Source organism: Macaca nemestrina, chromosome 7, assembly GCF_043159975.1.
Source record: "Macaca nemestrina isolate mMacNem1 chromosome 7, mMacNem.hap1, whole genome shotgun sequence".
NCBI lineage: Eukaryota > Metazoa > Chordata > Mammalia > Primates > Cercopithecidae > Macaca > Macaca nemestrina.
The window spans coordinates 37216405-37234685 of NC_092131.1; the positions used below are offsets into that span (position 1 = coordinate 37216405).

Here is an 18281-nt window from a genome sequence, read left to right on the forward strand (position 1 = left end):
CCACATTCACTGACTCATCGGACATGAGAAAAGAAGTTCTTTATGTGGACTTGAAAGATAGGGAGGGCACACTGAAGTTCTCGCAGCTGATGCGCTGCTCTGTTCTACCGATGTGGTCTACCCTTGTGAAACTTTTCTCTTTGAATTAGACAAAGATCTCCGTTAAGAACCCACTCACACTGATCTAGGGACAGAAATCTATTCAACCTAGTGGGCATTTAAAGAAATCTTTTATAGGAACAAAATCTGCTTTGAGTGGTTAGCGCTCTGCTTTTTTGTAAAGCTAAAAAAAAAAATCTGTTAATCCTAGCACTTTGGGGAAAAAAATGTATCTGTGACAAAAGCTGAAGTTTTCTTAAAACAGAAAAAAAATTATACTTGGGAGGCTGCCTCTTCTCCCAGTTTATTTCTTTAATAATAATGATAACAGGCCAGATGAGGTGGCTCATGCCTATAATCTCAGCACTTTGAGAGGCTGAGGCGGGAGGATCACAGGAGGTCAGGAGTTTCAGAGACCAGCCTGGCCAATGTGGTAAAACCCTGTCTCTACAAAAAATACAAAAATTAGCCAGGCATGGTGGCACACGCCTATAATCCCAGCTACTCAGGAGGTGGAGGCAGGAGAATCTCTTGAACCCAGGAAATGGAGGTTGCAGTGAGCCGAGATTGCACCACTGCACTCCAGCCTCAGCGACAGAGCGAAACTCCATCTTAAAAACAAAACAAAACAATAATGATAACGAAAGAGCTATGGCCATTGGGCACTTATTTAAACACTATAGTAGCTCATTTAATTCAACAATAGCCTTGCCAGACTGATAGTGTTATTTGTGCTTTACAGATGAGGAATTAGAGGCTTAAAGAGGTGTAGTGCCTTGCCCAAGGTCATATAGCTAAGGAATTATGGAAGAAAACTTGAAAACCAAGCAAGTATACTTGACTGCGGAGATTTTGCTTTTAGCTAGTAGGCTTTATGGTTTCCCTTTTATATCACATTAGTATTTCTGTTTCATTAGTCTCACTATGTGTTGGGGAGAATGTGGGATGCTCAGAAAAGACTCATGAGCTATTGCAGTGAAGTTGTACCTGAAGTTTTTTACATGGCTTCTGTCTTCTTCCTCTCCTTAGCTACGGGGTGCTACTTTGGGAGTTGCTGACTGGTGAAGTGCCCTTTCGAGGCATTGATGGCTTAGCGGTCGCTTATGGAGTGGCCATGAACAAACTCGCCCTTCCTATTCCTTCTACATGCCCAGAGCCTTTTGCCAAACTCATGGAAGGTAAGTAAACCCTGGCCTGAACCAAACTGGAGACACTTTGCCTCTTATAAGCACTGGGTAGAGTTTGGCCAATTCTATGAGATCAGTTACTGAAAGAGGAGATAAAGTTTCAGTCACCTAAGGAGGAATCCTATGGGCGACTGGAAAGGCTTCTTCAAGATGACGTCCACATCCTGCTGCAAGGAGGTCACATCTCCAGGGACTGTAGAAGTGAAATTAGTAACAAAAGCCTGCTATCCAGTATTTAGCATATTATTATGTAATGCAAAATCAGAAAGTACAGTAACTTTTATGTCGGGACCTCTGAATACCTCAAGAGATGTGAAGAACATCTTTGGAGAAAGAACTCTAAAAGTCATCTAGTCAAACCCCATAATTTTGTAACTAAGGAATCTAAAGCTAAGCAAAGTTGAGTAGATAGGTGGCTGCCCCATTAGGGAGTGGCTGAGCTGGGATTAGATAGAATTCACTTTCTCTGACTCCCACTAGAATGCTTTTCATCCTCACCTCCTCATCATCCTATTGTGGGTGGGGGAAGGCTAATTCATTTATTTATGGGAAACTGAAGCCCAGGGCATCATTCCCCATTTGTCTATTCTTGAATCAGGTAGTAACATGGTAAATTGTGTTGTGGTGGTGCTTTGCATAAGAAAACTCTTTGGGCTCACTTTTCTTACCCTTAATTAACAGCCAGAATGGAATGAGTACAGAACTGCTGCATTTCATTTCCGTTTTCACTCATTATGGTTGTAATGGTGGGCAGTTTGCTTCACTTCCTGAGCCTTATTTGAGGTTACCTAAATTCTAATCTCTGTTTCTGGAAGAAGTAAGAGGTAGTTTTCTGGGAAGTAAGGCCATGTAATAGCCTAAGTCTTATATGTTTGCCTCTGACCATTCATGCTGTCTGAGTATTCACATGTTCTATTCAGACTGCTGGAATCCTGATCCCCACTCACGACCATCTTTCACGAATATCCTGGACCAGCTAACCACCATAGAGGAGTCTGGTTTCTTTGAAATGCCCAAGGACTCCTTCCACTGCCTGCAGGATGACTGGAAACACGAGATTCAGGAGATGTTTGACCAACTCAGGGCCAAAGAGAAGGTAAAAAAAAAAAAAAAAAAACGAAAAGAAAAAAGATATGCATTGAATTAGTAGACCTCACCCACTGGGACCTCTGGACCAAGTCTGACTGACCACCTTGATTCTAACATGCCCACCTTCCTGCTTGGTATCTACTTAATTATCCAAACCAGAGAAGAATGCAGTTGGGCAATTGCCAGTGGGATGTCTCACCCTGTCAGCTGGAAATACGAGAGGTTCTGGAAATGTTTCTTGATTCTACAATAGACTTCTAGAGGGAGGTTAACTTGATATAGGGATACTTCAACCTTGAGGATAGTTATCAGAACATCCTTCCAGTGTCTTTTGACATCAGAATCAGAAATAGAATATGGGCTAAAAATACCATAGGTCTGAAATTGTGTGGCATTTTTTGTGTTTTTATGGAAAGTATTTTAAGCCCAAACCAACCAGGGAGTTCAGAGACTCCTAGTCTACCAGAGATCTGCTTTTTTGTTTGGTGGCCATTCCCTAAATGGCCCTTTCTCTTCCCCCTTTCTGGACCCCTTGCTGTGTCCCTAGCAGTCAGTGTACACACGCAGGTGAAACCAGTTACATGCAGTTATTTTGCTTATATAGGGGCAGGGCTAAATCTAAGGGATGTAGCTAGGAGCAAGAGGGAAGTCTTTATAGATTTTGTTAATTTATTTTTTATTTTCTCACTCTGCACTATGGGAATTTGGGAAGTTAATGGCCACATGATAATAATGATAGCTAAAATTGTTTGTGGCTTTATGGTTTCCCACTTTTTCCACTAAAAAATTTGATGAGACCTTTTTGTCTGTTTTATCCAGGAGTCCTATGGCTCCTGCCATCAGTGTGTAGGCCAGGTGTTACTATTGTTTCCATCTCAGAGCTTAGGGTCAGCAACTTGCCTGAAGTAACAGAGTTAGTAAGTGGGAAAGCAGAATCTTGAATGTGGGTCTTCTGATTCCAAAAACCTATATTTTTTGTAATATTATATTGGTCTGTTCTCATGCTGCTAATAAAGACATACCCAAGACTGGTTAATTTATAAAGGAAAGAGGTTTAATCAACTCACAGTTCCACAGGGCTGGAGAGGCCTCAGGAAACTTACAATCATGGTGGCAAACAGGTCCTTCTTCACATGGTGGCAGGAAGAAGAATAAGTGCCCAGCAAAGAGAGAAGCCCCTTATAAAACCATCAGATCTCGTGAGAACTAACTCATTATCACGAGAACAGGATAGGGGAACCACCCCCATGATTCAATTATCTCCGCCTGGTCCCTCCCATGACCCATGGGGATTATGGAAACTACAATTCAAGATGAGATTTAGGTGAGGATACAGCCAAACCTTATCAATGTCATTTTTGTTCTACACAAATGACTTACAAATAATTTCTGGAGCTGATCTGAAGATATTAAACCCTTTTTATGGAACATAGCAATTCTGAACATACTACTGTTTGCCAAGTCAATGAGCATTCTCTAGAAGAATGGAGTGAGCTTACAGTGACTCTTTAGGGACCCCGGTGGGTGGACCTGCACTGACTGTTGAGCAGAGTGATTACAAAAGACTGTTCCTCTCCCTAAATACTGTTCCAGCTAGAAGAATCCCAAGAGTTGCTGGCCTTTTTTTTTTTTTTATTGCTGCATCACTGACCCTTGGCCCTTGGTTACTTTCTTTTAATTGATGAAATTATAAGGGTACCAACCAGTCAGAAAAATGAAGGTTGGATTTTGTCAGTAAGTAGTTACTAGGAAATCAAACTCATTCTTATGATAGCTAACATTTGTAGAGCATGTGCTATGTGCCATATTCATGAATTATCGTATTTAATGAGATAATAATTGTCTGTGTCAATGATGTCAGTGCTGTTAACTCCATATTGCATGTGATGCCCATATTAACTTGTTCAAGGCCACACAGTTAATGGTGGTGAAGCTGGGACCTGAATAGGCAGTTTGTTCCAGAGTTCTTTCTCTTAGCCACCATGCTATGATGTCTGTCTGTTATAAGGCTTGTTGTTTGGTAAGTGAGAGTAAGATGTGCTTTCTCTCTGGAGAGATTCTTCTTAACTCATTCTGTTGTGGAAGATGTGATTTGCAAACTGTGCAACACAAATAGGTGATACACAAGTAGGAGATTCAACATGTTTAAGGGTCCTCCAGGTGAATGGTGTCATAGGTGTATATTCCCCAAATATCCTGATTTACCCTATAATTCAGCTAATTCCTCAAGTTGGATCAACCTACCGCTTCTAAGTATTATTGTGAGAATGCATTGGTGTCATCTGGGGTTTGTGTTCCATTAAAGAGAGAGGCTTAGAGCCAAACCATTCCTTAGACAAGAGCATGGAGGAGACGAGGACTTAGGAAGCTTGAAATTCGCTTTGACTTTTAAACTTTTACACTTAACAGCAAAATCAACCAATCAGGAGTATTTTTTCGGCATCTTCCATGAATTTTTCTTTTCTTGGTAATGAAAACAAAATCACAAGACAGAGAAACAAAGATTTGGAGGGTGCACAGCAATTAATTTGAGGTTTATTTCATCAAGGAAGAAGTAGTTCAAGTTCAAGTTCAACTCTCAGGAACTTGTGATAAATATATGTTCCCATAAAGGATTTCATTCATAAAATTGCACTCTATCTCCTATTATCATTTCTCTTCATTCATTTATTGACTCAGTAGTAATTCAACCACTGAGCACCTACCACATGCTAGACACTTTTCAATGTGCTAATTCTTTTGTCATTTCTTTTCTATTCCTTTTTTGTTGTTGTTTTGAGACAAAGTCTTGCTCTATCACCCAGGCTGGAGTGCAGTGGCACGATCTCGGCTCACTGCAACCTCTGCCTCCCAGGTTCAAGCAATTCTCTGCCTCAGCCTCCCAAGTAGCTGGGATTACAGGTACACGTCACCATGCCCAGCTGATTTTTGTGTTTTTAGTAGACAGGGTTTCACTATGGTGGCCAGGCTGGTCTCAAATTCCCAATCTCAGGTGATCCACCCGCCTCGGCCTCCCAAAGTGCTGGGGTTACAGGCCTCCCAAAGTGCTGGGATCACTTTTATGACTAAGTTGGCATTCTCCTGGGGATGGAAGACAAGCTGAATGAAGAGTTTGTAGCATCAGAATATGATATTCATTTCTTGATCTCTTTCCTCTCTTCTACTGTTTACCTCCTGCTCAGCTTCCCCAGCGTGGGTTCACATGCCTTTTTTCTAGCTCTAGGTTCTCTTTCTACACTATTTTGTTTTAATCCAGAATGGTTACTTATAGTGAGTATTTCATTGAGAAATTAGGTTTCAACCACAGAAGTGTTGCTGTGGCTCCTTTATTGAAGAAATATCCTGCTTTTTCAGACATGGCTCTTTCCAGGTTCCACCCCACACTCCACTTTAATGCAAGGCCCAGGGTAACCAGCATTAACAGTTTTAATTGTAGGTTTAAAATTTTTGTAGACATGTTTTGTTTTCTTTCCTGTTTTCTCTCCTGTTTCCTGATTCGATATCCCCTCCCCTCTTTCCAGAAATTCAGTGCTGGGCTCACTTCTGAACTCATGAGGAAGGAGAAAAGGGAGGTAGGGAAGAGGTTCTGCCATCTGATGTGGCTCCCACCTTTGTTCTCAGCGCAGGACAAAAGGGACCGTTCTTGGGTCACAAGATGAAATTCCAAATGGGACTTTGTCCCACTTTCACCCTCCAGCTTTCTGGCTTCAGCTCTCCCCCTAGCAGTGTGACTGACTGTCCTTCAAACTTGCAGGGGCACAGCCTGCTCTGCGATGGCATCTCCTGTGCTCATTGAACAGTTCATTTCAGTGGAGTGTGTAGAGCAGCAGCCAAATTTGGTTCTAGAGCAAGTACCTGAAAAAGACCTCAGGAAATGTTCTCTTTTTTCCTTGCTATGCTTTCATGATTCTTCCAGAGCAAATCATTGTCCTTTAAGATAAGGTGAAAGTTGAAACCACATACCTCAGTGGATTCATTCCTCAAGTGAACATAAAGATTCAGATGACATGCCTCACATAGCTTTTGAGCAGCCACCCTGGAAATATATTTTTATTTGATTGTTAGGTGTTACCTGGAGGATGATTTATGTACCGTGGACACATTTTAAGCTGGATTAAGTTGGCTCTGGTATAAAAAACATCTTTTTGTTTGTTTTTTGTTTTATTATTTTAAATTATACTTTAAGTTCTGGGGTACATGTGCAGAATGTGCAGTTTTGTTACATAGGTATACATGTGCCATGTGGTTAACTGCACCCCATCAACCCGTTGCCTACATTAGGTATTTTTCCTAATGCTCTTCCTCCCTTAGCCCCCCACCCCCCACAGGGTGTATGACATTCACCTCCCTGTATCCATGTGTTCTCATTGTTCAACTCCCACTTAGAGTGAGAACATGTGGTGTTTGGTTTTCTGTTCTTGTGTTAGTTTGCTGAGAAGGATAGTTTCCAGCTTCATCCATGTCCCTACAAAGGACATGAACTCATCCTTTTTTATGGCTGCATAGTATCATGGTGTATATGTGCCACATTTTCTTTATCCAGTCTATCATTGATGGACATTTGGGTTGGTTCCAAGTCTTTGCTATTGTGAATAGTGCCACAATAAACATACGTGTGCACGTGTCTTTATAGTAGAATGATTTATAATCCTTTGGGTATATACCCAGTAATGGGATTGCTGGGTCAAATGGTATTTCTAGTTCTAGATCCTTGAGGAATTGCCACACTGTCTTCCACAATGGTTGAACTAATTTATACTCCTACCAACAGTGTAAAAGCTTTCCTATTTCTCCACATCCTCTCCAGCATCTGTTGTTTTCTGACTTTTTACTGATCACCATTCTAACTGATGTGAGATAGTATCTCATTGTGGTTTTGACTTGCAATTCTCTAGTGGCCAGTGATGATGAGCTTTCTTTCATATGTTTGTTGGCTGCATAAATGTCTTCTTTTTTTTTTTTTTTTTTTTTTTTTTTTTTTTTTTTTTTTGAGACGGAGTCTCGCTCTGTCACCCAGGCTGGAGTGCAGTGGCGCAATCTCGGCTCACTGCAAGCTCCGCCTCCCGGGTTCACGCCATTCTCCGGCCTCAGCCTCCCGAGTAGCTGGGACTACAGGCGCCCGCCACTGCGCCCGGCTAATTTTTTTTCTATTTTTAGTAGAGACGGGGTTTCACCATGGTCTCGATCTCCTGACCTTGTGATCCGCCCGCCTCGGCCTTCCAAAGTGCTGGGATTACAGGCGTGAGCCACCGCGCCCGGCCAAATGTCTTCTTTTGAGAAGTGTCTGTTCATATCCTTCACCCACTTTTTGATGGGGTTTGTTTTTTTCATGTAAATTTGTTTAAGTTCTTTGTAGATTCTGGATATTAGCCCTTTGTCAGATGGATGGATTGCAAAGTTTTCTCCCATTCTGTAGGTTGCCTCTTTACTCTGATAATAGTTTCTTTTGCTGTGCAGAAGCTCTGTAGTTTAATTAGATCCCATTTGTCAATTTTGGCTTTTGTTGCCATTGCGTTTGGTGAAAAAACATCTTTTATATAATAGAAAAAATTTGGCTGGGCGCAGTGGCTCACGCCTGTAATCCTAGCACTTTGAGAGGCTGAGGCAGATGGATCACTTGATGCCAGGAGGGGAAGGGGACCAACATGGTAAAACCTAATCTCTACTAAAAATACAAAAAAATTAGCTAGGTTTGGTGGCGCATGCCTATAATCCCAGCTACTCTGGTGACTGAGACATGAAAATCACTTGAACCAGGGATGCAGAGGTTGCAGTGGGCTGAGATCGTACCACTGCACTCCAGCCTGGGTGACAGAATGAGATTCTGTCTCAAAAAATAGAAAGTAAAGTAGAACCAAGTCTGTAAATAAATACATGATTATATTTTCTAGTCAAACCTATATATATATATATATAATCTCAGGCAATTTTAATGAAGAAGAAAGGAGCAACTGGAACTCTTAGCCCCCATCTCTAGGGCTTGGCCTGTGGCTTTAGCTTCTCTGGCTGTCCCCTCAGTATGGCTGTTCTGAGCCTTCCTTTCCCCACCATTCAAGGTGGTCTGATGTTCATTTACCAGCTATCTAATCCTCTCTCTTCACTGAGCATCATAGGAGAACTCTCCAGGTCACCATGAGCCCTCTGAGGGCTCTCAGGCCTCACCCCAGAGCCCCTCTGCACTGAGCACCCCAGTCTTTTCTCTGATGGTTCTGCTCTTCCTGCAGGAACTTCGCACATGGGAGGAGGAGCTGACACGGGCTGCGCTGCAGCAGAAGAACCAGGAGGAACTGCTGCGGCGTCGGGAGCAGGAGCTGGCGGAGCGGGAGATTGACATCCTGGAACGGGAGCTCAACATCATCATCCACCAGCTGTGCCAGGAGAAGCCCCGAGTGAAGAAACGCAAGGGCAAGTTCAGGAAGAGCCGGCTGAAGCTCAAGGATGGCAACCGCATCAGCCTCCCTTCCGGTCAGTGGCCGGGGACCGGCTGGGAAGGGGGAGCAGGGCAAGCAGCTGGTGTGGCAGAGGGTTTATGGGAGCCGGGGACTGAGCTTGGAAACATGACACCCTGGGGCTCAAACTCCAGCCTGTTTGAAATGGGCCATTCTGTTCAGTGGAAAGACTGGCATGCTGAAAATCTACCCGACTCCAGGGAAATTGTTGCATGTGAGTGAACACAGAATATGAAGTAAGGACAACCTGGCAAGGTCCAGGCTGCTAGAAGCCTGGTGGCTCACAGGGGCACATCTCACTTTAGGCAAACCTGGAGAAGGAAGCATGAAGTTGGGGGAAAACATTCCAGAGTGTGCATATGTGAGGCATGAGAAGTTTTGGCTCTGCAAAATAACTTGTCTCAAGGTTTCTTTTTTTTTGTTTTTTGAGACAGAGTTTTGCTTTTGTTGCCCAGGCTGGAGTGCAATGGTGTGATCTCGGCTCACTGCAACCTCCACCTCCCCAGTTCAAGTGATTCTGCTGCCCCAGGCTCGTGAGTAGCTGGGATTGCAGGCGCGTGCCACCACGCCCGGCTGATTTTTGTATTTCACCATGTTGGCCAGGCTGGTCTCAAACTCCTGACCTCAAGTGATCCAACCACCTTGGCCTCCTAAAGTGCTGGGATTACAGGTGTGAGCCACCACACCTGGCTGAGGTTTCTTTAATTAGTCCTCTGAGTACAGTTGAGATTAGGTTTAATGTATGGTAATTTACCTGATAAGATTTACATGTGACCTTTCAGACAGATACATCAGTTGAATAGAGGTGCATTTTTTGTACTTCAGCCTTGGGGAAAATATAAAGAAATATGAAACTATGAATTAGAATCTTTGTGGTGTATAATATATCCATGGAGGGAGCTGAATGCTAAAATGTGTGTTGATGTAGATAAAGGTATTCACTGTGTTCTAAGTCTATAAGGCCCTAGAAAGCAGGCTTATTAGAAGTGTAAGGAACAAGCTGGGCACAATGGCTCACGCCTATAATCCCAGCACTTTGGGAGGCCGAGGCTGGTGGATCAACTAAGGCCAGGAGTTTGAGACCAGCCTGACTAACATGGAGATACCCTGTCTCTACTAAAAGTATAAAATTAGCCAGGCATGGTGGTGCATGCCTGTAATCCCAGCTACTCAGGAGGCTGAGGCAGGAGAATTGCTTGAACCCAGGAGGTGGAGGTTGTGGTGAGCTGAGATTGCGCCCTTACATTCCAGCCTGGGCAACAAGAGTGAAACGCCGTCTCAAAAAAAAAGTGTAAGGAACAAAGAAAGAATGGTCTAATAGGGGCAGGAGTAGATGATGTTAAGCACTAGAATGGTGGCTTGATTAAGTACAGATAAGGGAACTCAGCAAGCCATGTTTCCTTGCTGCACATTTGTTTTTCCTTTTCAGACAGCATGGAGTCTTTAAGCACCCCTTGAGCATCTAGCATGTGCCAGCATATTGTTGCATGCTGGGATGCAGATAGAAAAGCTGTAGTTCCCACCTGCAGGGAGATCACAGTCTAATGGGGAGACATAGGTGCAAGCAAGCAGCTGTTTATTATACCTCTTTGATAGATGAGGAGACTGAAACTGAGAAATTCAGTGCTGTAAGTTTTACATTCTTTATGCTGTACTGTAACTTCCTTTGGAATGTGTCTGAATTGGAGCCATTTGCTCCCTCTCCCTCACTGCCCTAGGTTCCCACAAGGGCTAGTCGTTGAAACCCTGCTCTGCCTGCAGTTAGTGAGAAGAATCAGTGTCCCTGCTTCAGTCTCTGAGAAAAAAGGACCAAATCTATCTGATAATAGATTATGTGAAACCAATAATTTTAAGTTAAATTTCCTAGAATAATCAACAATATCTCATGAGCTAAACAGCTATTCTTAATACATAATTGCTCAAACTATATTCGTTATATGGACAACTTTATGAAGCTCACTAATGAAGTTCCTTGCACAGTGAATTTCCCATCTTTTTATACGTTCATCTCCCCATGTCCCTTGGGAAAAAGAGATGATTCTAAAAGAGAACATTTCCCAGGTGAACAAAGAGCTTTTCAGGAAACTGGGGCCTGTCCCTCGAGGATGCTGAGAAATGTCAGATTTCTTATATGAATTTGATTATGGGAAATGTTAATGCATACATGTGTTTGTCTTTCCCCAAGCAGATTTCCAGCACAAGTTCACGGTGCAGGCCTCCCCCACCATGGATAAAAGGAAGAGTCTTATCAACAGCCGCTCAAGTCCTCCTGCAAGCCCCACCATCATTCCTCGTCTTCGAGCCATCCAGTGTGAGACTGTTTCCCAAATTAGCTGGGGCCAGAACACACCAGGGGCACCTGTCCCCTGCTCTGTCCAGCCACCGACTGGTCCAGGCTTGCTCCATCCATAACTTCTGCCACCTCTCCTCGACAATGTGTATATACATGCACATATGTACGCAAACCCTTAGCCCTCTCCCTTGTCTCTCTCCATTAACCTTACTACTGCCCCCTCTACCTTTTAGTCACATATCAGCAAAGGGGTTCGTGGTACTAATGGGATCTTCAGTGGTTCGCAAAGCAATTTGAAAACTGGTGTGTGATGTAGATACAGGTTACTACCTGGCCTGAGAACCTCGCACACTCTTTGCCATATTTGGGGCATTGTTGTTTTTCTTTCGTCCACGCGTCCCAAGGAAGGGTTTTTTTTCAAAGTATAGGTCCTAAGGAAACTTGCCATATACTTTATAATAAGCCAAATCTGGACCGGTTTTATCTTTGCTGCAGTATTTGCTTTAAAAAATATCCTCACACGTACATATAAGTGTGTGTGTGAATATACACCTATATGTGAATGAATTAGTTTCCCTGATTTAAAGACAGAGAGATTTTATTTAAAAATCCAAGATTTCGGCCGGGCGTGGTGACTCATGTCTGTAATCCCAGCACTTTGGGAGGCGGAAGCAGGCAGATCATGAGGTCAGGAGATGGAGACCATCCTGACCAACATGCTGAAACCCCACCTCTACTAAAAATAAAAAAATAAAAAAATAGCTGGGTGTGGTGGCACCCGCCTGTAGTCTCAGCTACTCGGGAGGCTGAGGCAGGAGAATCGCTTGAACCTGGGAGGCAGAGGTTGCAGTGAGCCAAGATTGCACCACTGCATTCCAGCATGGGTAAGACTCCGTCTCAAAAAAAAAAAAAAAAAAAAGATTTCTAGCTTGAAAAATGAAGTGAAATCAGTGGGTTTCTTTTTTCATGTGGCTACAGTTGGCTGGCACTAATAGCAGCTTCCATATACTCCATATTTTGCCTCAGCCCCTTCAACAACTTGTTTTTTGGTAACTAGTTCACTTCGCTCATTTATGATATAAACACAATCCCTGGGGCATTTGGGTCTCAACCCTTGCTCCGAGGTATTCATGTCAGAAAAATATTCCTACTCTCTTATCTGTCTTTCTCTAGGCCTGTTCCTTCCCCCTCTCCTACTCCTGACTTCCTTTTCCATAACCTTGAACTCCTCATTTTCTTCCTTTCCAGCCCTTTCTTTTCAAGATTTCTGCATTTCCATGCCTTCCTTACCCCTTGTCTTTTTTTCCCCCCTCACCTGCCTCCTTATTTGCTCACTACCCAATCCCACCGAACAAAACAAGTTAAGTCAGATCTGTTTGGAACTCTGATGTCTGGCTGGCCTGAGCTCTAGCTTTACATTGGATTTGTGAAAATTGAAGAAGTGTTTCCATGTTTAGTACTTTGAGAGAGCTAAATGATTGGTGGCTGAGAACTCCATTACTTTCCTGGAAGGGTCCACTTGGGCACAGAGTTTTTGATAAGGTCTAACTTCCTTGCAGCTCCAAATGTATGTGTGTGTGTCTGGCGGTGTAGAGGCTAGTTTGGGGGAGCCCTGTCTGTCCATGTTCTAGATCCTGTCCAACCCTTGTTATTCACAGTGACACCAGGTGAAAGCAGCAAAACTTGGGGCAGGAGCTCAGTCGTCCCAAAGGAGGAAGGGGAGGAGGAGGAGAAGAGGGCCCCAAAGAAGAAGGGGCGAACGTGGGGGCCAGGGACGCTTGGTCAGAAGGAGCTTGCCTCGGGAGATGAAGGGTAAGTGCCAGATGACATGAAATTCTTTCTCACTTGAAGATGGATGCACCATTTAAACATGGGATATGAAATACCGTTTTTTTCTCTGTCATGTGTTTGATTGCTTTCTGAGAAACTGCAAGCTTCTTGATCTTTACAACAGTTTTTCGACCTCCATGTTCCTGGAACCTCCTAGGACAGACATGGAAAACTTTTTCCATAAAGAGCCAGATAATACATATTTTAGTGATTCCTATGGCTCTTGAGCTCCACTGTTGGAACACAGAAGCTGCCAGAGACCATGGACGACATGTAAATGAGCGAACGTGACTGTGTTCCAGTAAAACCTTATAAAAGCAAGTGGCAGGCAGGGTTTAACCCACCAGTTATAGTTTGCCAACCCCTGAAGGCATTCTTCTCAGAGTAGCAAGTAGCCCAAGCATTAACCAAATGGAAAAAGTTCTGCCAGACTATTCTGCTTATACCTGGCTCTTCGTCCTTAAAGCATTCATGCAGAGGAAATAGAAGAAAGAGCAGAGGTTAACAGGACTCTGTTGCCTAGAGGTTCATCCTGAAGCAGGGGCAGGCAGAATAACCCAGCCCTGGTAGTGCAGTTTTATACAACTCCAGGGCCACTAGAACTTCTTTCACATCTCACCCCATAGCCATGCTGCCATGTATGATGGCCTCCTCTGGGCAGGGCACAAGGGGGCTGAGAGCCTTGAGTGTGCTTGTATTCTTACTCATGGGCTTGAGGCCTGGGGTTCAAATTCTCCCCTGAGCCTAGGTTCTTCCCAGGCCAGGCACTCACAGTGTAGTAGTGAAGATCTTTGACTTTGGCACCAAACTGCCTGGGCACGAACCCTGGCACCACCACACCTAGCTGTGTAACCTTATGTTTTCTCATTTATAAATGGGATCAGGCTTACAAGTGCCCTGAACCTGCAAATGGCCTTGGTAATCCTTTAAATACTAAGATTCCATGTCCAAAATCTATGATTTTCCCATGTCAGATCTGAGCTGAAGGTAAAAATCACAGTTTGATTCATAAAGGATCGACTCTCTGAGGCTAGGCTTTGGAAATCACCAGATACCTTTGAGCAGAAAGTTTAGATATGTAGCGCAAACTACCTCAGCTAGGTAAGAATCCAGCGATGGAATCCTTGGGGGATGGCAGATTCTTCTACTAAGTTTTGTAGGGGCGAGAGCTCTCCAGTTTGTCCTTTGAGCTCTCAGCTAGAGTAGGGTTGAACTGGTACTGAGAAACTCAGTCATCCTGAGTCTCTTGATATTTCTTGCCATTAATGTGATTCCAGATAGAATTTACCAGACTGGCTATGGATTTTAGTAATTCCTATGGTTCTGCTTCATTTAAAGAATTTTTTTTTGGTCTTGGTAGTAAACTAACTTTATTTCACATTGCAAAATATATATATATATATTTTTTTGAGACGGAGTCTCGCTCCCTCACCCAGGCTGGAGTGCAGTGGCCGGATCTCAGCTCACTGCAAGCTCCGCCTCCCGGGTTCACGCCATTCTCCTGCCTCAGCCTCCCGAGTAGCTGGGACTACAGGCGCCCGCCACCTCGCCCGGCTAAGTTTTTGTATTTTTAGTAGAGACGGGGTTTCACTGTGTTAGCCAGGATGGTCTCGATCTCCTGACCTCGTGATCCGCCCGTCTCGGCCTCCCAAAGTGCTGGGATTACAGGCTTGAGCCACCGCGCCCGGCCTACACATTGCAAAATATTAACTTTGGAATTTTCTTCTTCCTCTCAAACTTTTGAAGGAATTAAAAAATACATGACTGAATTTTTTCATGATTCTCAGTTCCTATTGAAGGAATAAAAGTATATTCTATCCAGGCTTGAGTGAAGACCTCTTTAATGTCAGAAATTTTGAGAACTTCTATGTGATAATATTTCTGGGTTTAGTACCTTTTAACTAAAGAAAACGTGATGAACAAAAGCCATTTCGAATTCAGTAATGTTAAGTGAGTTTTGCATCCTCATCCTTTTAAAAAATAATACGTATTTGTCCAAAACATGCATACCTCTCTATAGACTGGGTATCTGTGGATTCACAGGCCCCCTGCAACTGTGCTGCAGGTGCCCAGGGATCTTTGTCCTGGGCCTGTGGTGGCTTAAACAGGATCATCTTGTTAAGATTCTTTCGTGGTGTGGGCTTTGCGGCTGCACAGTGGGAAGGCAGCTGGCGATGTAGTGTGAGTCCATCTTTGATGTGGGAGAGGCTGAGCTGGATGTGCCCTCCATTGCCTGCTACTGATTCTCTTTATTCATTGAAGATCCCCTCAGAGACGTGAGAAAGCTAATGGTTTAAGTACCCCGTCAGAATCTCCACATTTCCACTTGGGGTGAGTCTCATCTTCACCCTTTCACCAACTGTCCTGGTAACAATGTCCCTTCCATTTCCTTGTTCTCACAGCATACCCCATAGAATCAAGCCTCATTATTGCCAGGGCTGAACTGACTTTTTTGTTTTTGTTTTAAGCAGTACCATTGTGCACCTTGGGAAAATTCCTGTGTTGATCTAATTTTACCATATTCTTCACTCCACTGACCACTCCAATTAGGATACTCCTGCTTGATTTTAGAGAGGCTTAGATATGTGGCTATTTATCCTTTGGTCTTCAGCACTGGTTTTGACTTTACTAGTCTGGATTTTCCTGGATCCAGAGCTGGAAGTAATGTTACGAGAGTCTCAGTTGGAAGCCCCAGGCTGTGGGTTTGGCAGCAGGCTTATCTCTGTCTCTGTATTTTGGTTGAAACCAGTGGTGGTTGGGATGTACTTTAATTTGCTGGTATTTCTGATAGCACTTGAAACAGAATTCTGAACAGGGAAAAAGTTGATCCTCTGTCTCTCTCAAGATGGCTGGGACTTTGGGGAAAGTGGTCTTTAGTTTAATGATTCTTTCTAGCCTTAAACAAAAAAAAAAAAAAAGCAACTCTGGTCATAATCCCAATATTTCCAGGGCAACCATATCCCACAGATTCCTCAGTCCTCCCTTTTGCTGTCCTCTAGGGAAAAGACCAGTGCTTCTAGGCCTCTGGTTCCCCCCTCCCACAAAGTGGTTGGCGGGGTGCCCAGGCTATATCCTCGGAGAGTTTCTGGCTTTCCATATGAGCTGATTACAGGGATTTGAAAGCGAGCCCCTGTCCTCTGTCTCTCCACCCCCAGACAAACCAAGGGCTCTGCTTCAGCACTGTGCTCTACCCACATAGGTCTGTCCCACAGTGCACTGGGTTGGTGCAGCTTTGTTGGTTGATCTTTCCTTTTGAAAAGGGGATGGCTTTGAAAGTTGCCTAAGCATGCCATAAAGCGTGGAAAGAGCCTGAGAAACGCTGTGTGTGGAGTAGCCTGATCCACCTCTGCTAGCTCGGCTGCCCGGTGCTTGCCTGGCTTCGCAGGTCTTTGCATCACAGTAACTGTAATGCCATGAATGTGTTGTGTCCAGTGTCTGCTTTGAGTGCTTCTCTCTTAAGATGGGCTCAGGCAAGACCCCCGCCAGCAGGGCCATCCTTATTCTTTCTGTCTGCTTGCCAGCCTGCCCACTAGTTCTTTCTACAGTTCCACAGCAGCATGTGAGGGGGGTGGGTCATGTCATTGCCCTTTTCTTCCCTGGAGCATGTGCATTTCTGTTTGTGAAGCAGGTGGGCTTGGTCAGGGTCATTGCCTGTATGTACTCCAAGGCTCTTGGGTAGAATAAAGCAGGCAGGGAGAGACATCTCCATAGCCCCATGGAGCTGAGGGTCGAGTAAGGAAGGTAACCAGTTCTGACAGTTTCCTCTTTTCGTCTGATTCAGCCTCAAGTCCCTGGTAGATGGATATAAGCAGTGGTCGTCCAGTGCCCCCAACCTGGTGAAGGGCCCGAGGAGTAGCCCGGCCCTGCCAGGGTTCACCAGCCTTATGGAGATGGGTAAGCATAGCTCCTGTCTTGGCTCTCTCCCTGCTCCCTTGGGGCATTCTTGCCGAAGCTTCTAGGACTGTTTAAGGACCCCTATCACTGCTTCATGGAGGCCATCTCCCCTTCTACTCAACTCCTGCCCCCCACCCTATCCCTTCTTAGTTTGCTCCACTCCCATTTCATTGAGTCTCCCCAAATTATCATTTCCTCCTGCTGTTGCCATGGAGCCTGCCCTTGGAATTCTATCCCGAGGGACCAGTCATAGTCTTCTTAGGGCAGTGCAGATGGGTGAGGCATTATATCATTCATTTACCTTATCTGGATCTAGTTCCCCAGTGTGGCGAGTCCACAAAGTGGGGGATGGCAGTAAGGACACTGCAGCCTTCCTCCCAGGAAGCTTTTCCCGTGTTACCCTGTAATGACTGAATGGGGAGGTGCTTCTCCACACTGTCTGTCAGATAATGCTGTCTCTGTAGATGTCCAGGGTCGTAATACATCAGTCAACAGAGTAGATTGGCTGTCCTACACTAGGGATTCCAATCCTTAGCGGGAGACTGATCCTAAGACAAGCTGCTAGGCCATTGTCCTAGAAATCCAGAGGCCCTTTTAATTTTAAGGTACAAAAACATTGGGAATGTTTTTGTTCTCGAATGTTCAGTGTTCTAGAAACTCATACTGCACTTTGTGTTAAGGGGCCGTTATTAGTCAGGGTTCTCCAGAGGGAGAGAACCAATAGGAACCAAAAGGAAGCTTATTAGGGAGAATTGGCTCACACAATTACAAAGGCAAAGCCCCATGATAGGCCGTCTGCAAGCTGGAGAATGAGAATAGCCTGTAGTGTGGCTCCCAGGGAAGACAGGAGAGTGGCTCAGTCCCAGTTTGAAAGCCTTAACACCAGGGAAACCAGCAGTGCAGCCCCCAGTCTGAGGCCTGAGAGCCCCCAAAAGGCCTCTGTTATAGGTCTGAGAGTCCGAAGGATGAAGAACCTGGACTCTGATTTCCAAGGGCAAGAGGAGAAAACGTGTCCCTGTCCGGAAGGGAGAAACAGAGAGAGCAAGCTAAGCAAGCTGAGCATCCCCCTTTTTCTGCCTGCTTTGTTCTAGCCTTGCTGGCAGCCAGTTGGGTGGTGCCCACTGACATTGAAGGTGGGTCTTCCTCTCCCTGCCCCCGACTCCCATCTCAGTCTCCCCTGGAAACAGCCTCACAGACACCCCCAGCAGCTGTGCTTCACCAGCCATGCAAGCATCCCTCAGTCCAGTCAAGTGGATACCCAAGTCACCATCACAGGTCCCTTATGAAAGAAATGGCAAATTAACGGATCTTTTCTTCTGCTATAAGGAAATGGGCTCTGGAATAGAGAGTGGTTTCCCTGTGTTGGGGGTTGGATAAAGCCCCCTTGGTTCAGTGTTCAATTCCATGTCCTGGTCATCATACCATTTAACCTTTGTGTCC

At 44.6% G+C, this 18281-nt stretch overlaps 1 protein-coding gene across 3 annotated transcripts in view; it reads left to right on the plus strand.

Moving 5' to 3' along the window:
* Positions 1-18281, plus strand: part of LOC105494312 (mitogen-activated protein kinase kinase kinase 9) — an 88935-nt gene that overhangs the window by 59845 nt on the left and 10809 nt on the right. For 2 of the 3 annotated variants that reach the window (XM_071099947.1, XM_011762641.3), the window contains exons 4-10: positions 1129-1277; positions 2207-2382; positions 8600-8840; positions 11013-11135; positions 12776-12929; positions 15210-15278; positions 16729-16841. In XM_071099947.1, the coding sequence (XP_070956048.1) occupies positions 1129-1277; positions 2207-2382; positions 8600-8840; positions 11013-11135; positions 12776-12929; positions 15210-15278; positions 16729-16841 (1025 nt within the window). The remainder of the gene's footprint in view (positions 1-1128; positions 1278-2206; positions 2383-8599; positions 8841-11012; positions 11136-12775; positions 12930-15209; positions 15279-16728; positions 16842-18281) is intronic. The other variant, XM_071099948.1, reaches the window with a different exon arrangement.